The sequence below is a fragment of the Pelophylax lessonae genome (genome assembly GCF_965119305.1).
Source record: "Pelophylax lessonae genome assembly, chromosome: 4".
Taxonomy (NCBI): Eukaryota; Metazoa; Chordata; class Amphibia; order Anura; family Ranidae; genus Pelophylax; species Pelophylax lessonae.
This window is the reverse complement of record NC_138771.1, coordinates 153,727,053-153,751,249: the sequence shown is the minus strand read 5'-3', so window position 1 is coordinate 153,751,249 and position 24,197 is coordinate 153,727,053. Positions and strand designations below refer to the sequence as shown.

General features: G+C 44.6%; 1 protein-coding gene across 4 annotated transcripts in view; it reads left to right on the top strand.

Moving 5' to 3' along the window:
* Nucleotides 1-24,197, top strand: part of CCDC136 (coiled-coil domain containing 136) — a 130,998-nt gene that overhangs the window by 35,003 nt on the left and 71,798 nt on the right. For all 4 annotated transcript variants that reach the window (XR_014225192.1, XM_082255130.1, XM_082255131.1 and 1 more), the window contains 2 exons: nt 3,463-3,654; nt 7,794-7,868. Coding sequence is in view for 3 of the 4 variants with exons in the window: in XM_082255130.1 (XP_082111256.1) it covers nt 3,463-3,654; nt 7,794-7,868 (267 nt within the window). In the remaining variant the exon portion in view is untranslated. The remainder of the gene's footprint in view (nt 1-3,462; nt 3,655-7,793; nt 7,869-24,197) is intronic.

The following is a 24,197-nucleotide window of genomic DNA, read 5'->3' as shown; positions in this document are numbered from 1 at the left end:
TAGGTCATCATTAGAGGGCACACAGCAAACGTAGTTAAACATTTTTCCCTGGATTTCCACTTTAACTGTCATTATGCAAAATACATGTGTAGCACTGTCCCCATAGGGCTTGCTGTGTGATGACTTCTTGGGCCTCCTCTGATCACCTGCAGACAGTCACTTATGGCGCTTTTCCACTGCATAGAACCGTACCGGTTCGGCCTGCTTTTGTGCTTTTCCACTGCGGTACCGCATGGTATAGGGTACGGAACGGTTCGGTACGGTACGGTATAGGTTTGCTTTTCCACTGCATGGAACCGAACGGTACGGTACGGCTCTGAAAAAACAGTACCTACTCGATTGTGGTTCCAACAGGTACCAAACTGGTACCATATCCCACAATCCTTTGCATGCAGTCACTACTAGCCACTGATTGGTCAGAGAATCACACCCACCCCGTTGTTATCCCACCCACTTAACTTTAGTACTACTTTAGTGGAAAAGCAAACCTATACCGTACCGTACCGAACCGTTCCGACACTATACCATGCGGTACCGCAGTGGAAAAGCAAACCGGGCCAAGCAGGGCCGAGTAGAGCCGAGCCGGTACTAGCCGGTACTTGCAGTGGAAAAGTGCCATTAGGGGACAGTTCACTCATCCATCCTTACTCCCAGTTGCTCGTTACTCCATAAACAGTCCAGGGGTTTTAGTTTTTGGTATTTATTGTGGAACTTGGATGGGAGAAGGGAATAGTGTAATACTCCAACTTGGACTTTTCACAGTTGATAAGGACAACTCTCACTCGGCCTCACCAGTTAACTTGTGGAAGCAAACACACTGCTTTAACCATAGTGCCACTTGTATGGAAGAATTAATTCCTGCTCCCTGGTAGGCAGAGAGCAATATAAATTTACCTGGCAATCTTTCTGGTAAGCAGAAAAGATCCAAAAACTATATTCCCTCTTCAAGCACCTACCTAGGAGGGTGCTAAACATGTTTATTGAAAAAAATCACAGTTCATTGCTGATCATTTGTGTGACTTTTAGTGAACCACACAATAAAAGGTCATCATTATCATGATTTTAAACACAGTAGACCCTTAATTTTTTTGCACAGCATATATAGTTACACCAAATAATATACATTTTGTCACCCTTTTTAAAAATTGGCTCCTAGTTTCAACTATTTTGAGCTGCCTGTAAAACACTGATGCTTGCATAACACATGACTTGCTGACATTTTTCACTTTGTCAAAATGTAAAAAAATGGCAATGAATATAGCACGATTAACTTGGAGTTCTATTTATAAAATATTTGTTGGAAGAATGTCACAAGCCTTCATCTAGTCTGCACAACTTTCCCCATATTTATTCTAATACTTCAACTTTCAATGAGTCTCAAAATGGCCAAAATGCATAATATTTTTTTTATGAAGGTATTTCAGAAAAATATATTGCATTTTGGTCACTAGACAGAGCTGACAATCATAGGAAGTCATACAAGGGAAATGATCAAAACTGGAGCATCCAGAATCTGGAACAGGTGTGCAGGGCAACCCATCAGCTTCTAGCTTTTATCTTCCAAGCTTAAAGTGTTACTTTAACAGTAAAATCAGTCTGTATATGCAGTAAAGCATGCTTCTTATACTCACTGTGGAACCTAAGGGGTTAATCCTCTGCATTGTGTAAAAAGGCTCTATGTTCCTGTATGCACAGATACTCCTCTTCTTCCACTGACTCCAAAACATGTCCGGATAAGACAGAGCCTTTGGAGTCAGGCTGCACATGCTCAGTTTGGTGTATATTGCTAGAGAGGTTTTTTTTTTTGGGAGAGTGCATGTGATCAGCACAGGGCCAATCAGCACTGTCCAGACAGAGGGTCTGGAGCCCTGCAGCCTCATAGGATGACTCAGTGCAGTATGAAAACTCCTACTACAAGCTTCACCAGGAACAGATAGAAGTCACAAGACTGCTATATACTGCTGATGAGAAAAGGCATCTAGTAGTTTATATTTACAAAAATAATTGCATTTCCGTGTGCTGTGTACTGTGGAAGACCAGTTATCGTGAATGAAGGGTCCTGGGTTTAGTAAAACTTTAACTGAACCTTTCAATTCTTAACCGAAGATATAAGTTGATTGGCTGCCATGAACAGCTTTCCCAGATTCTGTGTGCTCCAGTTTTCATACATTCTCTTCATAGTATTGGACAAAATATGGGGGAAATCACTTCAACCTTAAAAAATGCTTATGACAGTTGTCCAATGAATGTTTTTGAAATAGAACCTAAGTCTTAAAGTTTTAACAAAGTGTTAGTTTACCAAATGTTAACCACTTCCCGCCCGCCCTATTACAAATTGACGGTGGGAATGTGGTTGTGTTATCCTGACCGGACGTCATTTGACGGCGGCAGGATAACACAGCTCTGGGCGCCATCAGTGCCCATCAGTGCCGCCCGTCAGTGCCGCCCATCAGTGCCCATCAGTGCCCGCCAGTGCCGCCTATCAGTGCCCATTAGTGCCCATCAGTGCCACCTATCAGTGCCCGTCAGTGCCACCTATCAGTGTCCATCAATGCCGCCTATCAGTGCCCAGCAGTGCCGCCTATCAGTGCCCACCAATGCTGCATATCTGTGCTACCTATCAGTGCCACATATCAGTGCCTATCAGTGCCGCATATCAGTGCCGCCTATCAGTGCCGCCTATCAGTGCTACCCCATCAGTGCCACCCCATCAGTGCCTCCTCATCAGTGCCTCCTCATCAGTGCCTGTCAGTGCAGTCTCATCAGTGCTCATCAGTGCAGGAAAAAAAATATTTATTTACAAAATTGTATAACATAAACAAAAAAACTTTTTTTTTTTTCAAACTTTTCGGTCTTTTTTTATTTGTTTAGAAAAAAGTAAAAATCGCACAGGTGATCAAATACCACCAAAAGAAAGGGGGGAAAATGACATAAATTTGGTGTAGGTACAGTGTTGCATGACCGCGCAATTGTCATTCAAAATGCAACAGCGCTAAAAGGGGAAAATTGGCCTGGGCAGGAAGGGAGGGATGTGCCCTGTATTAAAGTGGTTAATAATATATTTAATTCTTGTTAGCTTAGTACATTTCTATTATTATTTTTTTTTTTTTTTTTACATTAACAATACTAGCTTGCATTCTTCAGTGATATGGCAAAAACTATTCTGAAGTACCTAGAAAACCAGCAGTATGTTTGTTTTATGGTTTTTAACCCCTTGAACGTCTTTATTACCCTGCACCGTGTGAATGCTCGCATAGGTGCTTCACTGAGGAACAGTTCTACCTTCTGAAAAGACACAGACCTTTTTTATCCAGCACATGCTGCCATTCTGATGTGTAGATTTGTGTACTTCCTGTAAAAAAAAAAGAAGGGAAAACAGGAGCTTGACATTTTGAATGATAAATTAATGATTATGAATTATTTCAAAATGTCCATTTTACCAAATATTTAATTTGTTGTTAGACTCGGAGGATGAAGAGCCACCTGACCTTGAGTCAGAATCTGGAGATGTGCCAAGCAGTTCAGAAAGTGGTCCAAACAGCATGCTCCTTGAGAGCCAAGACTTGAGGACGCAGATTATCCAGCTGTTGACAGAGCTGGAAGAGACCCGGGAGCTAGCACTGAAACATGAAGACAGCTTTCTGGAGATGCAAGGTAACATCATTAGGGGTTGCAGAAATTTCCAGTAGGGAACACAGGGATATAGAACTTTACGCTTTCATTTGTTTGATCACCTACTTACTCCATATTCATGGGCATTAGTAATTTCATCTATCATTATGTGTAGAGAGGTGAATTATTAATTTGCAGAGGTGTACAGAGAATTCAGTGGGTCAAGAGGTGTGTGAAGGGGTACCGTGGTAGTAGAGGTGTGTGAAGGGTACATTTGTGGTAGAGGGGTTAGGTGAATGCCGTAGTGGCAGAGGTGTGCAAAGGGGTAGAGTGGTAGCAGAGGTGTGCAGGGAGTGCTGTGGTGTAAGAGGTACCATGGATGTGAGGGGAGTACAGTGGTGGAAAGAGGCATGGGGCATACCACTTGAGTTTGTGGTTCTGCCTTGTTTGGGGAGAGATACTAGCAGTTATATCACAGTTAATCCCCTCCTCCTTATTGGCTTTGTAGCACTGCCCTCTAGTAAGCTGCTGAGAATTACACTTCTTGGGTTCTCCTGGGTTAGCACCGGACAGCAGACACACGGCATTAAATGTTCTTGGCTCAGATAATGAACAGTCCAGGGGATTTGGTTTTTTGTATTTTATTTTAGAACTTGGATGGGAGAAAGGAAATGAGTGGGATACTCCAACTTTGAACTATGCACAACTTGAGGACAACTAGCTGTAGCTAGCTGTAGTGTGTGCGGCAAGGCCGCTGCTTCACCTTGACACTGTAGTGAAATGAATGAATATGATCTTGTGATGATTTATCTTCAGGGCCCTAGCTTGGCATCCCCTTTCTCACTTTCTGTGTGTGCTAGCTCCTGTCCACTGACTCTCCACTGGAGTGGTCCCCTTCCTAGGCAGACCCCTGGCAAGCTTCCCAGTACTCACAGACATTGTTTTTCCCTGGGTTGCTCTGCCTTCAGCTCCATCCGTCAGCATACACTGGACCTCCTGGCTCAGCACCACACTTCTGGTTCACAAGGCTGACCGCCTGTGACCACAATTCTCAGCAACAGGAGGAGAGATAGCTGTCCCCCTCCTCCTGGGACATGGCTTCCTGCCCAAAGACACCCTGTCACATGTGCCTGTGGCTTTTATAACATATCCCATGATGCACCACTGTTGTGCCTACCCACTGGAATAGTCATAAAAGCCTGTGTGTCACTGGCTGCGTTTCCTCCACTGTCCAAAAGGCTCCCCTATTGGATACAGTGGGGACACTCCCTCAGACCAGATGAATCACACATGGACACATGCAACAGGCCTAACTACTGATCAGGCTCCCCTGTAAAGCAGGCAGAGCAAACTATACTTTACCTAGCACCTACCTAGGAGGGTGCTACAGCTTCATCATGTGAGTCTTTTACCAGGGCCACCACCTCCACAGCATTATCACCACCAAGCTCCCTAAAGCCTGTACCACCCACACTCTGGCAATGCCATCTGTGATAATGGCACAAACATGCTGACCACTCTTCACAAAGGAGATATCAAGCATGTGCCATGTCCTTAGCCCAATAGTACAGCACTTAATGGGTAATCACCCAGGGTTCCAAATTCTGCTACACCAGACCAGGAGGGTTTGTGGATATTTCCTCTGCTCCTGCTTGGCTATGGCTTGCCTGTCAGAAATACAGCACTAAAACCAGCTACTTGCCATGAGATTGGTAGCGGACACCTCCATGCTCTGGAATTCCACCTTCCATATCCTGCAGAGGCTGCACCAGCAGGAGAGAGTAAATGGTAAGTTGATGTGGTATTAAAAAATGAAGATGGACTCCAGGAAGCTTGGGAATATCCCCCCCCCCCCCAATATCGACAGTGGCTGCTGGTCCTGGATGCTTGCTCCACTTTGCCCCTTATGGCAAGCCATAAGTATACAGGGACCATCCTCTTAGTTTTTCTGCTAGAATATACACTTCTTTAAGCTTTATTGACCAGGTTCAGCCAAAGACACGAGTTACAGGCATGGCCTGAACCTGATAGTCAGTGACTACGTGGGCTCCAGGGCTGACACTGATGCTTTTAGAAGCAAGGACCACTGGCAGGAGCTGACCCAATATGTGCTGGAGGTGCTGGCCTGCTCTGCTGCAAGTGGTATGTCAGACTAGGACTTTAGCACAGTAGAGGACTTGTGACTAGGAAAATGCATAAATTAATTTGTGGCCTGTTCTAAAAGGAAAAGACCAAGCCTTTTTCCCCTCTTGTTTTTGCTGCTGCTACTTACACTGATGGTGTTACTAAGCACCAACAATACTTCCTCCTGGCACCTTCTCCTTCCCTTTGCAATAAAATAAAAAATAAATCCCTAAAATCAAAAAACAGCCTTTCACCTCAACATCCCTGTTCTTGTTACCAAACTGTTCTGGCACTGCACCATTTTTACACATCTGTATCTAAGAGCTGATGCTCTGATGTTTTACAGGAAAACATTTGCCTTGTGTCGGCATTTGAGGCCTGTTCCCACTGGTGCCAAACTGTCCTGCCACTTGTCACTTTTTACATACCTGTTTCAAAAAAACTGATGCTGTAATCTTCCATAAGAAAACACCTACATCGTGTCTGTCTGCATTTGTAACTGCTGCTGACACTGATGTCATACTGTCCAACTTTTTGTGCACTTTTTTACTACTTTTTCCTACTGCTTCTTGTTAAAGTACTGAATAGAATATTTCATGATCATTAGTGATCACCTTCATATTAAAAGGTGTAAAGTCATCTAAGTGCCGGTTCACATTTGTGCGATGCGGGAACGCTGCGAATATGGAGCGTGATCCCGCATCGCATCCGCACCTCTGGCAGTTCACCCTGCCATATGCGATACGCAGGGGGTGTCAATTACAAGTTAACGACACCCCCAGTTGCGATCGCATATTGCAGTGCGATCTGCAGGTTTGCACAGAATCGGATCGCACTAGTGTGAACCACTATGCGATCCGATTCTGCTGCGAATAAAAAAAAGCCTCATGTGCGAGTTTAGTGCGGATGCGGTGCAAATTCAGCTATACAAAGTGTATGGCTGAAATTCGCACCGGACATGAGATCGCATGTAATTTAGGAGCAGTGTGCTCCGAATTACATGCGATCTCCGCAATCGCACAAATGTGAACCAGGGCTAAGAGTATGTTTACATATTTTAAAGGCCTGTAAACACGTGCAGATTGTCGGCCGAAAAGATTCGGCCGACGACCGATCGGCCGATTTTCGGCTTGTTAGTATGATGCTTCCGACAGCCGACAGCGCACTTTCGGCCGAAAAGAATCTGTTGTGCAAGCATTAAAATTTTTGTTGGCCAACACCAGAACGGCCGATTGTTCGCCAGTCAGTACAGAATTCGGCCGACAGACAGCAGATTTGCAAGACTGGGCATGCTCAGAAAAGAAAAAAAACCAGGGAAGTTAACCATCACATGACATCACTTCTGCAGTCGGCTGTTGTTGGCCGACAAAATTCGTGTGCAGTCTTTTGCACTTTTCAACAGACAAGACAGCCCTCAGACAAAAGACGGCCGATCGTTCAGCCGACGATCGGTACGTGTGTACAGGGCTTAAGCAGCATCCAGCACACATTTCACCACTTTTATAAGAAAGTCAAATTAACTTTCACTAGCTACATAGATTAACATGACACTGAAAGTGGTAGAACAATTATTTTCCAGCACTGACTTAACCCTCCTGGGCATGGAGTTCACCAAAGCTTCACAGGTTGCTACTGGACCCCAGGGGAGGGCTGGCAGCCTTAGGCCTGGGGGGCAAATCCAGTCAAGTGGCCCATTGAACCATGGAATCAGCTCACCATCCATGCCCACCTGGTTTTGGACTGACAGCTGTATACAGTGTCTGGCCCCTACAGTAATCCAGCCCTGAGTTTACTACCTTTTTACTAGTTTTTACCACTTTTCAGCGCGGCCCAGGGGGCAATTGCCACCCTACCCCCATTGCCAGTCCTCCCCTGCTGGACCCCTACTGAAGAAGTAATCGCCTAAGTTTGGGCGCCGACGTAACGTGTATAGGGGGCGGAGCCTGCGTGCTGGAAGCCGTCTCTTCCTGTATACGTTTTATGCTCACTGCTATGCGCTTTGGAAGCGCCACCCTTGTGAGTAATATTCTTTGTTTGATATGGACTTTGATTTGCAGGTATCCTGGAAGAGGAGAGGTTGGCGAGTGCTCAGCAAGCTGAGATTTTCACTAAGCAAATTCAGAGGCTCCAGGGTAAGCTACAAAGTGACATTCTTGTGTAATTAATCTTGCACCTTCATTTCTCTGTTCATTTTTTTGTGAAATATTGTTCCTGGGCAATAAATGGTCAGGTCACCAAAAACTCCTATATCAGTTTTTAGTAGAGCCTGGAGTGTTAAAAAATGTAATGATTTCTGGTGGTAATTCTCTATGCTTCAATTCCCAGATCTATCCAACTGCCATGGGCATTTCATGGGAAAAATAGTGTCACTGTTTGATTATTCATTAATTTTACATTATGCAGGATGCAACAGTAAGTGAAAAGAACATCAACAGCTAGGCATGAGCAAACACATCACTCCAAGGTGTGCCTGAAAAAGTGCCTGATGCTATGTCAATGAGATCCTGCCAATAGAATCCACCTACATAAAAGTTCAAAAGGTGACTCAGTCTACCGGAAGTGGAAATATTCTTTTTTGGGTGGATTGGATTGACCAGGTTCATTGCATATTGCTACTAATACCCATTAGGGCAGATAACAGAGCTAGCTAGAAATCCAGGAATCTTCCAGAACAGCTTATGAGAGAAAGAGAGGCTCCACCCAGCTGAAACAGCAAACACATCATCGACATTTAATAAAAGTGAATTGCTTACAGAATCTATTAGACCTGAGTCAGCTACAACATAAACAGCAATATACCGTGCTGTGAAAAAGTATTTGCCCCTTGCTGTTGTTTTTTTTTTTTTTTTTTTTCTACAGTTGTCACACTTAAATGATTCAGATCATCAAACAAATTGTAATATTACACAAAGATAACCAGAGTAAATACAAAATGCAGTTTTTAAATGATGATTTCATTAGTGAAAAAAGCTGTTCAAACCTGCCTGGCCCTATGTGAAAAAGTAATTGCCCTCCAACTGGCTGTTCCACATAGCATTTCTGATAATTGCCAATGAGCCTTTCATATCACTGTGGAGGAATTTTGATCTATTCTCTTTGCAGAATTGTTTTAATCAGGCCACATTGGAGGGGTTTCGAGCATGAACAGTCTGTTTGAGGTCATGCCACAGCATCTTAATTGGTTTAAGTCCGGACTTTGAGAAGGCCACTCCAAAACTTTATTTGTCCTGCTGCATAATCCAAGTGCGCATGAGCTTGAGGTCACAAATTTATGGCCGGACACTAATGTCTCATCAGTCCACAAAATATTTGCCCAAAAGTATTGGGGACAATCAAAGTGTTTTTTGGCAAATGTGAGAGGAGCATTGGAACTCTCCCTTGGATGCAATTTTTGCCCAGTTTCTTTTATTATTGTTGCATTATGAACACTGACCTTAACTGAGAGATGTGAGACCTGCAGTTCTTTAGATGTTATTCTGGGTTCTTTTATGACTTCCTGGATGAGTCATCATTATGCTCCTGGAGTAATTTTGGTATAAATTTGGTTAATCACAGTTCATTTATGATTTAACAAGGGGGCAATTACTTTTTCACACAGTGCTAGGCAGGTTTGGACAGCTTTTTTCACTTAAACCCTTGGTGCCGGCACCTTCCAACCCTTTAAGGGTTTCCAGATGCCGGGAGGTGCAGCGGGGTCTATGATCATGTGACCACTATGATTGGCTGTCACGGTGGTGACTGGCTGTCACATGATCAGAAAGCTTGCAATCGCAAGCAGCAATAGGGAGCTTTCTGTTTGCTGCTGGTAACTGTGTTGGAAGCGTGCAGGGCCCATGCTCTCAGCACAGCTGTGTTTGCAATGTGGTACACAAATTTGCGGCCGCTCGGCAGCAAGGCGCACCCGCCGAGAGGCCGTATATTTGCGTGCTGTCAGCGCCAGAAGGTTAATAAATTAAATCATCATTTAAAAACTGCATTTTGTATTTACTAGGGTTATCTTTGTGTAGCACTACCCTTGCAAGGGCTGCATATATCTGGTTTCCCCACTCCTCCACAGCCACTTGACATTTTCCACTCTCATCCGAACACAAGGAGCAGTCTTTGAGCTTGGTTTTTGATGTTTATTAGAGGTAATAATTTGAATGGGGAATAGGAATTATGGGTTGCCCAGCTTGAGTGCAACAATAATGAGGGACAATTTCCTCACTATGTACATAATCCTGAACTGTCCTCCTTCCTAGACACTGACAGTTGATACTGTAATCAAAGATGAAATAGCCCCTTAACCATTTAAGCCCCGGAAGATTTTACCCCCTTCCTGACCAGGGGGTATTTTGCGATTCGGCACTGCGTGACTTTAACGGACAATTGCGCGGTCATGCGACGCTGTACCTAAACAAATTTGGCGTCCTTTTTTTCCCACAAACAGAGCTTTCTTTTGGTGGTATTTGATCACCTGTGCGATTTTTTGATCACGCACTATAAACAAAAAAAGAGCGTCAATTTTGCAAAAATAGCAATATTTTTCACAATGAAAATTTCACATGAAATTCCGCCCAAAAAAATGTAAAAATCAAAATTTTTTAACATTTTCGGCCAATTTGTTTTATGCTACCTATGTTTGGTAAAAAAAATCGCAAAAAGCGTATTTTGATTGGTTTGCGCAAAAGTTATCGCGTTTACTAACAAAGGGAAAGATTTTTGTCATTTTGCGGTACTGCGACATTGCGGCGGACAGATCGGACCCTTGACTGACATTTTTGACACTTTTGGGGTTACCAGTGACATTTCTACAGTAATCAGTGCTATACATATGCACTGTTACTGTAAAAATACACTGGTAGTGAAGGCGTTAACTTTATTAGAGAGGGAGGGGCTGTGTGTGTCCCTAGGGGCGTGCTTTCTACTGTGATTGGCTGTGGCTTCAGATGTATGAAGAGTGATCGACGGTTCTACATAGTAGAACCGTATGATCAGCCTTCATACACCGGGGAGAATGACAGGTGGCTTGTTTACACAAGCCGCCTGACTTTCTCCCTCTCCCCCGCCGATCGCCGAGTGACCGGCGGACATCGGGTGCGCTGGTCACACGCGCGGGGGGGTCCTTGACCACGCGGGAGCGCGCCTCCGGGGGCGCGCGCTCGCTCCCTAGACCCTCACAAGCTAGTGACGTAGCCCTACGTCACTTTGCCTGTGAGGGGCTGACTGCCGACGTAGATCGGCGTTAGGCAGTCGGCAAGTGGTTAAAGACTAGGAACTTTCAGTCCCTTTGGAAAGTAGCACAGTGTGTTGTAGGCTGCATATAGGAGTATCTCCAACTCCACCGTAGACACTGATTCCCAACTCTACTGTCTGCAGGAACTACCAGCCCACCTGAATGCTTCTCAACCAGCTCACCTAGCTGCTTAGAAGATCTCCCAGGGCAAGGGATAGGAAGGGTTAAGCAAAACGCTGTCCTCCTAAAAGGCTTGCTACATGTGGCAGTCTCTCCCCTTGTGAATTCCTGGGTGTGCTGATATACTCACACTGTCCTCCTTGCTCCCTGCTGCTCTCCTTACCGCACTGCTGTCAAGATCTTCCCAAGCCAGCCGGAGCCCAGCCTGGAGGCAGAGACCACCCCCCCAGACATAGGGGCCGCTTCCTAGAACACCAACAGTCTCCTTAGCACTCCATCTTCCACCCAAATCCCTTGCTGGCATGACTCCCTCATATTTAAGAGCTAACACAGCCACCCTCCCAGGCCCTCTGCCTAGGGATTGGGACAGGTTCCCTCAAATATGCAGGCCAGCTCGTCTGCCCTCAGCTCACTTACTTCAAGAAGTTTCTCCAAATTTCCAGATCGTGGGGGGGGGGGGGGAGAGTACCAGAGACCTGCATCTGTGAGTCAGCCAGCCTGACTTGCAGTAACCCTGACCCAATTTCAGACTCACAAGTTAACCATGAGTCATAACATAGATTTGCCTTCACTAACACTAGTAGCACATCAGAGGGTGCTACACTTGTGTAGTATTAAAATTGTTTTGATGACCTGAATTATTTAGGTGTCACAAATATGCAAAAATATAGAAATTAGGTAGGGGCAAATACTGTTTCACTGCACAGTATACGTGACTATTTCATAGCCTTCCCTCTAACCTTGATGATACGGTTCCATCTCTCAATGCTCCTATAACAACTAATGAATTTCTGACAGCAGTCAAATCCCTTAAACCTCATAAAGCCCCAGGGCCTCATAGCTACATGGAAACTTACTAGAAAGCATTTGCCCCATCCTAGCCTCCAGGTTTGTGGCAGTGTTTAATTCAATTATATGCAGACATATATGGGAACATATACAGTATCTCACAAAAGTGAGTACACCCCTCACATTTTTTTATATATTTTATTTTACCTTTTCATGTGACAACACTGAAGAAATTACACTTTGCTACAATGTAAATTAGTAAGTGTACAGCTTGTATAACAGTGTCAATTTGCCATCCCCTCAAAATAACTCAACAAATTAATGTCTAAATTGCTGGCAACAAAAGTGAGTACAACCCTAATTGAAAATGTCCAAATTGGGCCCAAAGTGTCAATATTTTTCGTGGCCACCATTATTTTCCAGCACTGTCTTAACCCTCTTGGGCATGGAGTTCACCAGAGCTTCAAAGGTTGCTACTGGAATCCTCTTCCACTCCTCCATGATGACATCACGAAGCTGGTGGATGTTAGAGACCTTGCGCTCCTCTACCTTTCCTTTAAGGATGCCTCACAGATGCTCAATAGGGTTTAGGTCTGGAGACATGCTTGTCGAGTCCATCACCTTTACCCTCAGCTTCTTTAGCAAGGGAATGGTCGTCTTGGAGGTGTGTTTGGGGGCATTATCATGTTGGAATACTACCCTGCCACCCAGTCTCCAAAGGGAGGGGATCATGCTCTGCTTTAGTATGTCACAGTACATGTTGGCATTCATAGTTCCCTCATTGGACTGTAGCTCCCCAGTGCCGGCAACACTCATGCAGCCCCAGACCATGACACTCCCACCACAATGCTTGACTGTAGGCAAAACATACTTGTCTTTGTACTCATCACCTGGTTGACACCATCTGAACCAAATAGGTTTATCTTGGTCTCATTAGACCACATGGTTCCAGTAATCCATGTCCTTAGTCTGCTTGTCTTTAGCAAACTGTTTGCGGGCTTTCTTGTGCATCATCTTCAGAAGAGGCTTCCTTATGGGACGACATCCATGCAGACCAATTTGATGCAGTGTGCAGCGTATGGTCTGAGCCAGGGCCGGACTGGGTATGAAAACCAGCCCTGGAAAAAATTACATACCAGCCCCGGAAAAAATTACATACCAGCCCCATAGCATTGCGTCGTGAGACCGGCGTGCCACCCTTTCAATGCACAGTGACCAGCGTGCCCCACTTTCAATGCACAGTGACCAGCGCTGTGTGCCCCCCTTTCAAGGCACAGTGACCAGCGTGCCCCCCTTTCAAGGCACAGTGACCAGCGTACCCCCCTTTCAAGGCACAGTGACCAGCGTGCCCCCCTTTCAATGCAGTGACCAGCGTGCCCCCCTTTCAATGCAGTGACCAGCGTGCCCCCCTTTCAATGCACAGTGACCAGCGTGCCCCCCTTTCAATGCACAGTGACCAGCGTGCCCCCCTTTCAATGCACAGTGACCAGCGTGCCCCCCTTTCAATGCAGAGAGACCAGCGTGCCCCCTTTCAATGCAGAGAGACCAGCGTGCCACCCTTTCAATGCACAGTGACCAGCGTGCCCCCCTTTCAATGCACAGTGACCAGCGTGCCCCCCTTTCAAGGCACAGTGACCAGCATGCCCCCCTTTCAATGCACAGTGACCAGCGTGCCCCCCTTTCAATGCACAGTGACCAGCGTGCCCCCCTTTCAATGCACAGTGACCAGCATGCCCCCCTTTCAATGCACAGTGACCAGCGTGCCCCCTTTCAATGCAGAGAGACCAGTGTGCCAGCCTTTCAATGCACAGTGACCAGCGTGCCCCCCTTTCAATGCACAGTGACCAGCATGCCCCACTTTCAATGCACAGTGACCAGCGCTGTGTGCCCCCCTTTCAATGCAGAGAGACCAGCGTGCCACCCTTTCAATGCACAGTGACCAGCGTGCCACCCTTTCAATGCACAGTGACCAGCGTGCCACCCTTTCAATGCACAGTGACCACAGCATTGCCCCCATTCATTGCAGAGCGCCACAGCCTTGCCCCCATTCATTGCAGAGCGCCACAGCCTTGCCCCCATTCATTGCAGAGCGCCACAGCATTGCCCCCATTCATTGCAGAGTGCCAAAGCATTGCCCCCATTCATTGCAGAGCGCCACAGCATTGCCCCCATTCATTGCAGAGCGCCACAGCATTGCCCCCATTCATTGCAGAGCGCACAGCATTGCCCCCATTCATTGCAGAGCACCACAGCATTGCCCCATTCATTGCAGAGCGCCACAGCATTGCCCCCATTCATTGCAGAGCGCCACAGCATTGCCCCCATTCATTGCAGAGCGCACAGCATTGTCCCCATTCATTGCAGAGCGCCACAGCATTGCCCCCATTCATTGCAGAGCGCACAACATTGCCCCCATTCATTGCAGAGCGCACAGCATTGCCCCCGTTCATTGGCAGCATGATGATATACTACTTACCACCAGGCGATCACATGCTGGCGTGCGTGTAGTGTGGGAGACTGGGAGGGGGGAGGGATCGTCGGCGCCAGACTCCAGTTGAAAAGATGCACCAGGCAGCCAGAGCCAGCAGCACCGCCGTCCACTGCGCAGGCGCAGCCGGCCAGCCGCCCGCCGTGACGTCATGCCGCTCACAGGCACAGCGGGAGCGCAGAGGGGGCCGGGGCAGTGCACGCAGCCTGGCTGCACAGTGTCAGCGGCCGCCGGCCAATCGGCGAGGAGCGCCGCGAGTGGCCAATCAGCGGCGAGCGGCCCCAATGGAATCCTTAAAGCGGCACCCAATGGAATCCTTAAAGCGGCCGGCAATATTTAAAGCGGCGCTCTGCGGGCGGCCCTATCAAAGCGACCCCAGGGCCGGCGGCCCACCGGGAAATATCCCGGTATCCCGATACGCCAGTCCGGCCCTGGTCTGAGCACTGAAAGGCTGTCCCCCACCCCTTCAACCTCTGCAGCAATAGATGCAAATACATCTATTTACCAAAGACAAACTCTGGATATTATGCTGAGCACATGTACTCAACTCCTATGGTCTACCAGGCCTGTTATGAGTGGAACCTGTCCTGTTAAACCATTCTATGGTCTTAGCCACCATGCTGCAGCTCAGTTTCAGTATCTTGAAAATCTCTTTATAGCCTAGGCCATCTTTATGTAGAGCAACTATTCTTTTCTTCAGATCCTCAGAGAGTTCTTTGCCAGGAGGTGCCATGTTGAACTTCCAGTGACCAGTATGAGAGAGTGAGAGCGATAACACCAAATTGAACACACCTGCTTTCCAGATACACCTGAGACCTTGTAACACTAACAAGTCACATGACATCAGGGAGGGAAAATGGCTAACTGGGCCCAATTTGGACATTTTATCTTAGGGGTGTACTCACTTTTGTTGCCAGCGGTTTAGACATTAATGGCTGTGCGTTGAGTTGTTTTGAGGGGACAGCAAATTTACACTGTTATACAAGCTGTACACTCACTACATTACATTGTAGCAAAGTGTCATTTCTTCAGTGTTGTCACATGAAAAGATATAATAAGTATTTACAAAAATGTGAGGGGTGTACTCATTTTTGTAAGATACTGTATCCATAATTCTGAAGAAGACAAAGGACCCTTCTCAATGTATGAATTACCATCCAACCTCACTCCTAAATGAAGACTTAAAGATCTTCACTGAGATCCTATTGCTCATGCTCACACTCTTGCCATCCTTCAGGAAGCCATCCACCTTGAACATTTGGGTTTTATGCCCACCAAAGAGGCAAAAGATAACACTACAATGTGCTCAACACAATCCACCTAGCTCACCCTAGGATGATGCCCTTTTGTTTCCCTTGATCTGATGCAGAGAAGGCCTTTGACAGGTTGGATTGGCACCTCCTGGAGAGGCTGACCCATATCGGGGTAGGAGCAAATTTTAGTGAGTGGATTGATGCAATTTAATTTACTCCCAAAAGCAGCAGTTAGAGCAAGTTACTTTTCATTATATTTTTCTCTCCATTATTGTTGTGCTTTTTTTATTTTTGTTTATTATTTTTCATTCCCTGTTTTAGGGTCCTTTCACACGGGGCGGACCGTTTTTTGATCCGCTTCGGCACTTTTTTATCTTTTTTATGGTCCATATATCCATTCATCATCCCATCCGTTTGCGGATGATATACGGACATAATGTATGTCAATGGGATTGCGGATGTCAGCAGATGATACCGCTGACATCTGTTTTTGCGTCCGTTCCGTTTTTTTAAACAGAAGAAAAATAGGGTTCTCTAAAAACGGAACTAATAGGAAAGGACACAAATTGGATGTCAGCGGATGGTCTTTCGCTGACATCCGCAATCCCATTGACATGCATTATGTCCGTTTTTCATCCGCATAAAAATTGGATGAAAAACGGACATACGGACCGCCCGTGTGAAAGGACCCTTACACTCATTATTGTTGTCCTTTTTTTATATTTTGTTTATTATTTTTCATTCCCTGTTTTACACTCATTCATATTTTCTATTTTTTTCATTCTTTCATCTTATTTTTTTCCTAATTTTTCATTACATGCTATTTTTCTTTTCTCCATCTCTTGGTGTGCTTCTTTCTTCTTTTTCATTCTAATATACCACCAGCTCACAGTCTTCATTAACATACACTCAACATCCACTTTATTAGGTACACCTGTTCAAATGCTTGGTAACACAAATTGCTAATCAGCCAATACTATGACAGCAGCTCAATGCCTTTAGGCATCTAGACTTGGTGAAGATGACTTGCTGAAGTTCAAACTGAGCATCAGAATAGGGAAGAAAGGGGATTCAAAGTGTTACTAAACCCAGATCCTGCATTTACTATATCTGGTCTTCTACAGTACACAGAACATTGAAATGCAACCAGCTTTCTCATCAGCTTTATATAGCAATTAGAGCAATCTTGTGACTTGTATCAGTGAGTGCTGATAGTTTGTAGGAGGAGTTTTCCTTTATCCCACGATTGTCCTATCAGGCTTTAAGACCCTAAATTCTCTGTCTGAACATGTCTGGACAGTGCAGATTGGCCCTGTGCTGATCACATGTACCCTCCCAGGAAAAAAAATATTCATCCATCAGTCAAGATGTGACATCCCACCCACTGTGTTCTTTTTCAGTTACTGAGCATGGAGGAGGAGGGAGAGACTGGGCTGTCATTTAGGATCTGTATTTGTCCACATGTGTGATGTTAATACCATGTGACCCGAATAGCTCAGCTAAAACCAGGAAGTTTTCTCTGAGCAATAGAGACCAAACTGAGCATGTGCAGCTGAACTACACTTACTGTGTCTTATCTGGACTTGTCCAGAGTTAACTTGCAGGAGGACGGGGGAGGATCTGTTCATACAGGATTACACAGCCTTTTTACACAATGTAGAGGTACATTCATTTAAGTTACACAGTGAGTATAACAAACATGTTATTCTGCATCTATAGACAGATTTTACTGTTGTGGGTTTAGGAACACTTTAAGTGACTTTAAACATAGCATGGTTATTGGTGCCAGATGGGCTAATCTGAGTAAAACTGCTGATTTACTGGTATTTTCACACAAAACCATCTCTAGGGTTTACAGAGAATGGTCTGAAAAAGAGAAAATATCCAGTGAGTGGCAGTTGTGTGGAGGAAAATGCCTTGTTGATGTCAGAGATCAGTGGAGAATGGGCAGACCAGTTCCAGATGATAGAAAGGTAACAGTAATTCAAATAACCACTCATTACAACCAAGGTATGCAGAATACCATCTCTGAATGCACAACACATCGAACCTTGAAGCAGATGGGCTACAGCAGCATAAGATCACAGGTGTCACTCTTGTCAGCTAAGAACAGGAAACTAAGGCTAAAATTCACACAGGCTCACCAAAATTGGACAACAGAAGAATGGAAAAACGTTGCCTGGTCTGATGAGTCTCGATTTCAGCTGCGACATTCAGATGGTAGGGTCAGAATTTGTTGTAAACAACATGAAAGCATGGATTCATTCTGCCTTGTATCAACAGTTCAGGCTGGCTGTAGTGGTGGTGTACTGATTTGGGGGATATTCTCTTGGCACACTTTGGGCACCTTAGTTACCAATTGAGCATTGTTTAAATGCCACGGACTGCCTGAGTATAGTTGCTGACCGTGTCCATCCCTTTATGACTACACTGTACCCATCTTTCTGATGGCTACTTCCAGCAGGATAATGCACCATGCCACAATGCTCAAATCATCTCACCACTGGTTTCTTGAACATGACAATGAGTTCACTGTACTCCAGTGGCCTCCATTGTCACCAGATCTCAATCCAATAGAGCACTTTTGGGATGTGGTGGAATGGGAGATTCACATCATGGATGTGCAGCTGACAAATCTGCAGCCACTGCGTGATGCTATAATGTCAATGTGGACCAAAATCTCTGAGGAATGTTTCCAACACCTTGTTGAATCTATGCCACAAAGAATTAGGGCAGTTCTTAAGGCAACTGTATTGTTTCTACTTACAGCCAATAATGCTTACATAAACCCAAGCCTGACTCTGCTTTCTCCATCTCTGTGACCAAGCCCCGGTGAGCGTCACCCTTTTATCTCTTTCATAATGCTCTTACACCTCTAAATGGTGCACTAACGCCAGCTCCCTTCACTCCCTTCATAGAAAGTATTGAAATTATACTAACTGGAACCCAGACAAAACTAACTATTAGTAATAAAGGCATTTCCCACTCAATATTGAGACCGTGAGGTGTGTTTTTCCAAGGCGAATAGATCCACCAAGTTTCTGCCCTGGGGATCTCCCTCCTAACATGGCTTCCCTTCCAATTTGGACTATATCTACTGTATACCCCACACTTTATTTATATAACGAAAGCCCCAATCAAGAGACTAAATCTTTAATGAACCCTAGCACCATCTTGTGGTTTGAAACAAAAATAGCAAGAACATAATAGAATTATCAGTAAAACATTACAATAAATACAGAATATAATTAATCAATAATAGAATAAAAATACATAGAAATTATGAAAATTATACTAACTGGAACCCAGAGGAAATTAACTATTATTAATAAAAGCATTTCCCACTCAATATTGAGACCGTGAGGCATGTATGTACTAAGTGAATAGATTCACCAAGTTTCTAACCTGGGTATCTCCCTCCTAACATGACTTCCTTTCCAATCTGGACTAAACCTATTAATGGCCATGAATAAAGTTCCTTTCAGATTTCTATCTTGGCACAGCACAGCACATCATGCTTACAAACACTATGGAAAGCCTTTACGTATGTTTGCAAAATGCTCATTGAGCCTAGTTTGCTACATACAAACCGCACGGCCCACATATTGGAGGCCACGTGGGCACTGTATCAAATACACTACATTTTTAGAGGTACAGGTTATAAAAAATTACGAAGTACTGTTGGAGTTGAAGGTCATGTACCTATTTTTAAGGTGATTAATCTTACAAACTTCACATTTTCTGCAGGGATAAAACCCCTTTGTGTCAGGACCTGGACTTGAACTGGGGACCTCTGCTGTGGCAGGCAATGTCTCTGCTTGCTGAGCCACCTGGAATGCTGGATGCTTCCCTGGACAATTCCTTGAATGATGCTGCCATAAATCTTAGTTGCCTTGAACCTTGAACCCTTAGCTCCTCCCATGAACTTCCTGATTTAAGCAATGTCTCTGCACTTCCTGGTTGCTAGGATATTGTGCCTTCTCTGGCCAATTTCTCACCTTTGTTTCTCTTGCTGCCGTCCTTATCTTCGCTACTATTCATTACCGACATTTGGCTTGCTTCTCGACTACGCTTCTGCTTGATCCCTACCTGCTATATCTGCTACTGGACCCTGGCTTGCTCACTTCCTGGTGGGGTGAACCTGAGGACTGCGACCTGCTGCTAACATGCAGCAAAATCCATCTCCACCATCAGGAGCTCTGGCGAACACCGGTTAGTACTTAGATTCCGCACCTCAGGTAAGCCTGCGTCATCTGCCAGGGTGACCTGCCTGTGTTCCTATCCTGCTGGTTTCTGTGTGAACTTCCACTGCTATAGCAACTGGTCTTCGAGCCTGATCCCTGATCATGACAGAATATTCTGGTCCAAACATGGAGGCCGCTATAGCAAGCGTCGTGACTCCTCTTACCCTGCAAATTGAGCTGTAAGAATTTGGTGTTCCCTACTATGAAAAAGTTGCTAAACTAGAAAGTATATTGGAAAGGCAACAGGAGGAAATTCATACTCTGCAGAGACAACTAGTGTACCGAGGCAATACTAACACACCTCAGCATCTACCATCTATGTTTAATGGAGAACGCCATCATTACAGAGGTTTCCTAAATCAGTGTCGCTTATATTTCCAAACACACTCTGCTGCATTTCCTTCTGAGAAAAGGAAGGTAACCTTTATTCTCAAACTTCTGACTGGAGAAGATCTAGCTTGGGCTTCCCCGTATATAGAACAAGACAGTGCCACTTTGAATAATCTTCAGACTTTTTTAGACCGCAATGAATCAGGTTTTTGATGATCCCAACTGCTGTGCTATTGCTGAAGCAAAGCTGCATAGTCCTAGGCAGGGTAAATGCTCTGTCGCTAAGTACACAGCAGAATTCAGATGCTGGGCCGCAGATACTACTTGGAACCCTGCAGCGCAAAAAAGCCATTTCCACCAGGGGGCTTTCTGAACTGGTAAAGGATGAGCTTGCTAGAGTTGAGACTCCTAATGATCTTGATGCCTTCATCCAATCATGTATCAGAATTTATCAGAGACTTACAGAAAGGAGGAAGGGGAGGCTGGGAATGTTTGGAAGTAAGGGTGGCATGTGTTTATCTGCTTCTCCATTTGTTCAGCAGGATTTCAAAGTTTCTCCGGATTCTAGCACTCCTGAGCCAATGCAGGCAGATGCTATTAAGAGATCCATTTCCATTCAGGAGAAAGAAAGAAGACGTTCTGAGAACCTATGTCTTTATTGTGGAGATTCTGGTCATGATGCAGTTAACTGTCCTTACAAAGTTAGAAGAACAATTGCGTTGGTTGATGTGATCATGCCTGAATAAATAAACTCCATTAGCCAGTCTATTTCCCCATTGGTTCAGGAAGAAAGTAAAGTGAATTCTTCACTATCTAATTTTGTCCTCCCTTTTAAACTTATCTCTGAGGGCATTGAAAGTCCTTGCTCTGCTATGCTGGACTTTGGTGCAGGGGGGAACTTTATGGACAAAGAATTTGTCAACAACAATAATATTCAAACAAGAAATAAATCTGCCCCTATCAATATGGAGACGGTGGATAGTTCACCCTTAACTTCAGGACCTATTACCCATGAAACAGTTTCTCTGGTACTCCAATTTGAGGCTGACCATCGTGAGACCATCAGTTTTCAACTAATTACATCACCTAAATTTCCTGTCATCTTGGGCATTCCTTGGTTTTCCCCCCATAATCCCTCCATCTATTGGGAAGCACGGATTATAAATTTTACATCCCCCCATTGCAAAGAATACTGTAGAGAGCGTTGTCAAACAAGTTCTCCACCGATCAAGGAGTCACAGGTGGATGTTGTTACCACACAGTCATATGACAACCTGCCTCCACAATATCATGAGTTTCGGGATGTCTGTGATAAGAAGAATGCCGACCAGTTACCTCCTCATTGCCCATATGATTGCCCCATTGAGCTGCTCCCAGAGGCAGAAATTTTATTATTTTTATTAATTTATTTATTACACACTCAACATCTCCTGCAGGAGCAGCCCTGTTCTTTGTTGAAAAGAAAGACTTGCGTCCATGCATTGATTACAGGCACATGAATAAAATCATTATTAAAAACTGTTATCCTCTCCCTTTGATCTATGAAATGTTGGAAAGACTTTGTTCTGCCAAAAGGTTTACAAAACTTGACTTATGGGGGGCATATAACCTCGTTTGTATTCATTAACCACTTAAGCCCCGGAAGATTTTACCCCCTTCCTGACCAGGGCCTATTTTGCAATTCGGCACTGCGTGACTTTAACGGACAATTGCGGGGTCTTGCGACGCTGTACCTAAACTAATTTGACGTCCTTTTTTTCCCACAAAAAGAGCTTTCGTTTGGTGATATTTGATCACCTGTTCGATTTTTTGATCATGCGCTATAAACAAAAAAAGGCGATAATTTTGCAAAAATAATATTTTTCACATTTTTTTATATGAAATTCCCGAAAAAAAATTTAAAAATCAAAATTTTTTAACATTTTTGGCCAATTTGTTTTCTGCTACATATGCTTGGTAAAAAAAAATCACAATAAGCGTATTTTGATTGGTTTGCGCAAAAGTTATTACGTTTACTAACTAAGGGAAAGATTTTTGTCATTTTTGTTGTTTTTTTTTAACGAGTAATGGCGGCGATCTGCGATTTTTTTTTTTTGTGAGAGTGTGACATTGCGGCGGACAGATCGGACCCTTGACTGACATTTTTGACACTTTTGGGGGTACCAGTGACATTACTACAGTAATCAGTGCTATACATTTGCACTGTTACTGTAAAAATGGCACTGGCAGGGAAGGGGTTAACTTTATTGGGGAAGGAGGGGTTAAGTGTGTCCCTAGGGGCGTGTTTCTTACTGTGATTGGATGTGGCTACTGGTGTAAGAACAGAGATCAACGGTCCTACATAGCAGAATCGTATGATCTCCATTCTTACACAGGGGAGAATGACAGGCGGCTTTGTTTACATTAGCCGCCTGCCTTTCTCCCTTCACAGCGGACGATCGCGAGTGACCGGCAGACATTGGGTCCGCCGGTCACACGCGCGGACTTGTTAGGGAATGAGTCGGGTGGGAGCACGCCTTCAGGGGCGCGTGCTCGTCTGCTATTGGCTCACAGGCTAGTGACGTACCGATACGTCACTTTGCCTGGCCAGGGCTGACCGCCGCAGTATATGTACTTGCGGCGGTCGGCAATCGGTTAAAGAGACAAATGGAAAACCTACTTTAGAACCAGATACGCACATCTTGAGTCTTTGGTTATGCCTTTTGGTCTTTGCAATGCCCCTGCAACTTTTGAACACTTCATCAATGATGTTTGTAATTTATCTGGATGACATTCTCATTTTTTCCGATAACCTAGAGGAGCATCGCAAGCATTTTTGCACTGTCTTTGAAAGATTATGACATAATCGACTTTACATCAAAGTGGAGAAATGTGAGTTTAAACAAACCCAGATCCAGTTTCTGGGGTATATTATTTCTCCAGATGGAGTAAGCATTGATCCTGTGAAGATTAAAGCAGTGGTAGATTGGCCTGTCCCATGTAACGTTAAGGAAATTCGACGATTTTTCGGGTTTTCAAACTTCTACAGGAAGTTCATTAGAAACTTCTCTAAAGTGATAGCTCCTATTACATAGCTAACAAAGAAAGGAGTGCCCTTAGTGTGGTCACCTGATACACAGGCTGCTTTTGCTAAGTTAAAAACTATTTTCACTTCTTCACCAGTATTGGTACATCCCGAACCTGAGCTACCTTTTGTAGTGGAAGTGGATGCTTCTGACTCTGCTGTTGGAGCTATCCTTTCTCAACGAAGCGGTAAAAAGATGCAGCTTTATTCTTGTGCTTACTTCTCTCGTTTAATGTCTTCAGCCAAGAGGAATTACGACATGGGAATAAACAGTTACTGGCAATTAAGGAACCTTTTTCTGAATGGAGGTACTAAGCATCCTGTGACCGTTCTCACTGATCACAAAAATCTAGAATTAATTTTTTCATTTTTTCTGCCAAAAGATTGTCTTCTAGACAAGCACATTGGTCGCTGTTCTTTTCTAATATTTGTATTATCTCGTATCAACCTGGCTCAAGAAATGGTAATGCTGATTCCTTATCACGGATGTTGTCTGGGCCTTTACAGAAAAACAACTTTGAATGTACAATCCTGCCTCAAAAGAACTTCCTAGGGGCCACAAGTTCTAAGGTATTCTTGAATCTCCTCAAAGAAGGGTATGAGAATGACTCGCTCCTCAATTATCCTCCTACGGACATCAACAGCCTGACCTGTGCACGCAATAAGACATCTCAAGCTTCTCCTTTTGGGTTGCTCCAGTCACTCCCTGTTCCATCAAGACCATGGGGGTCAATTTCTATGGACTTTGTTGTCGATTTACCCCCCTCAAAAGGAATGACCACTATCTTGGTAGTCGTCGACTGCCTCACCAAGATGGCTCACTTTATACCTGTTAAGGGGGTACCCTTTCCTGAACAAACTGCAGAGTTGATGGTTCGAGAAGTCTTTAGACTACATA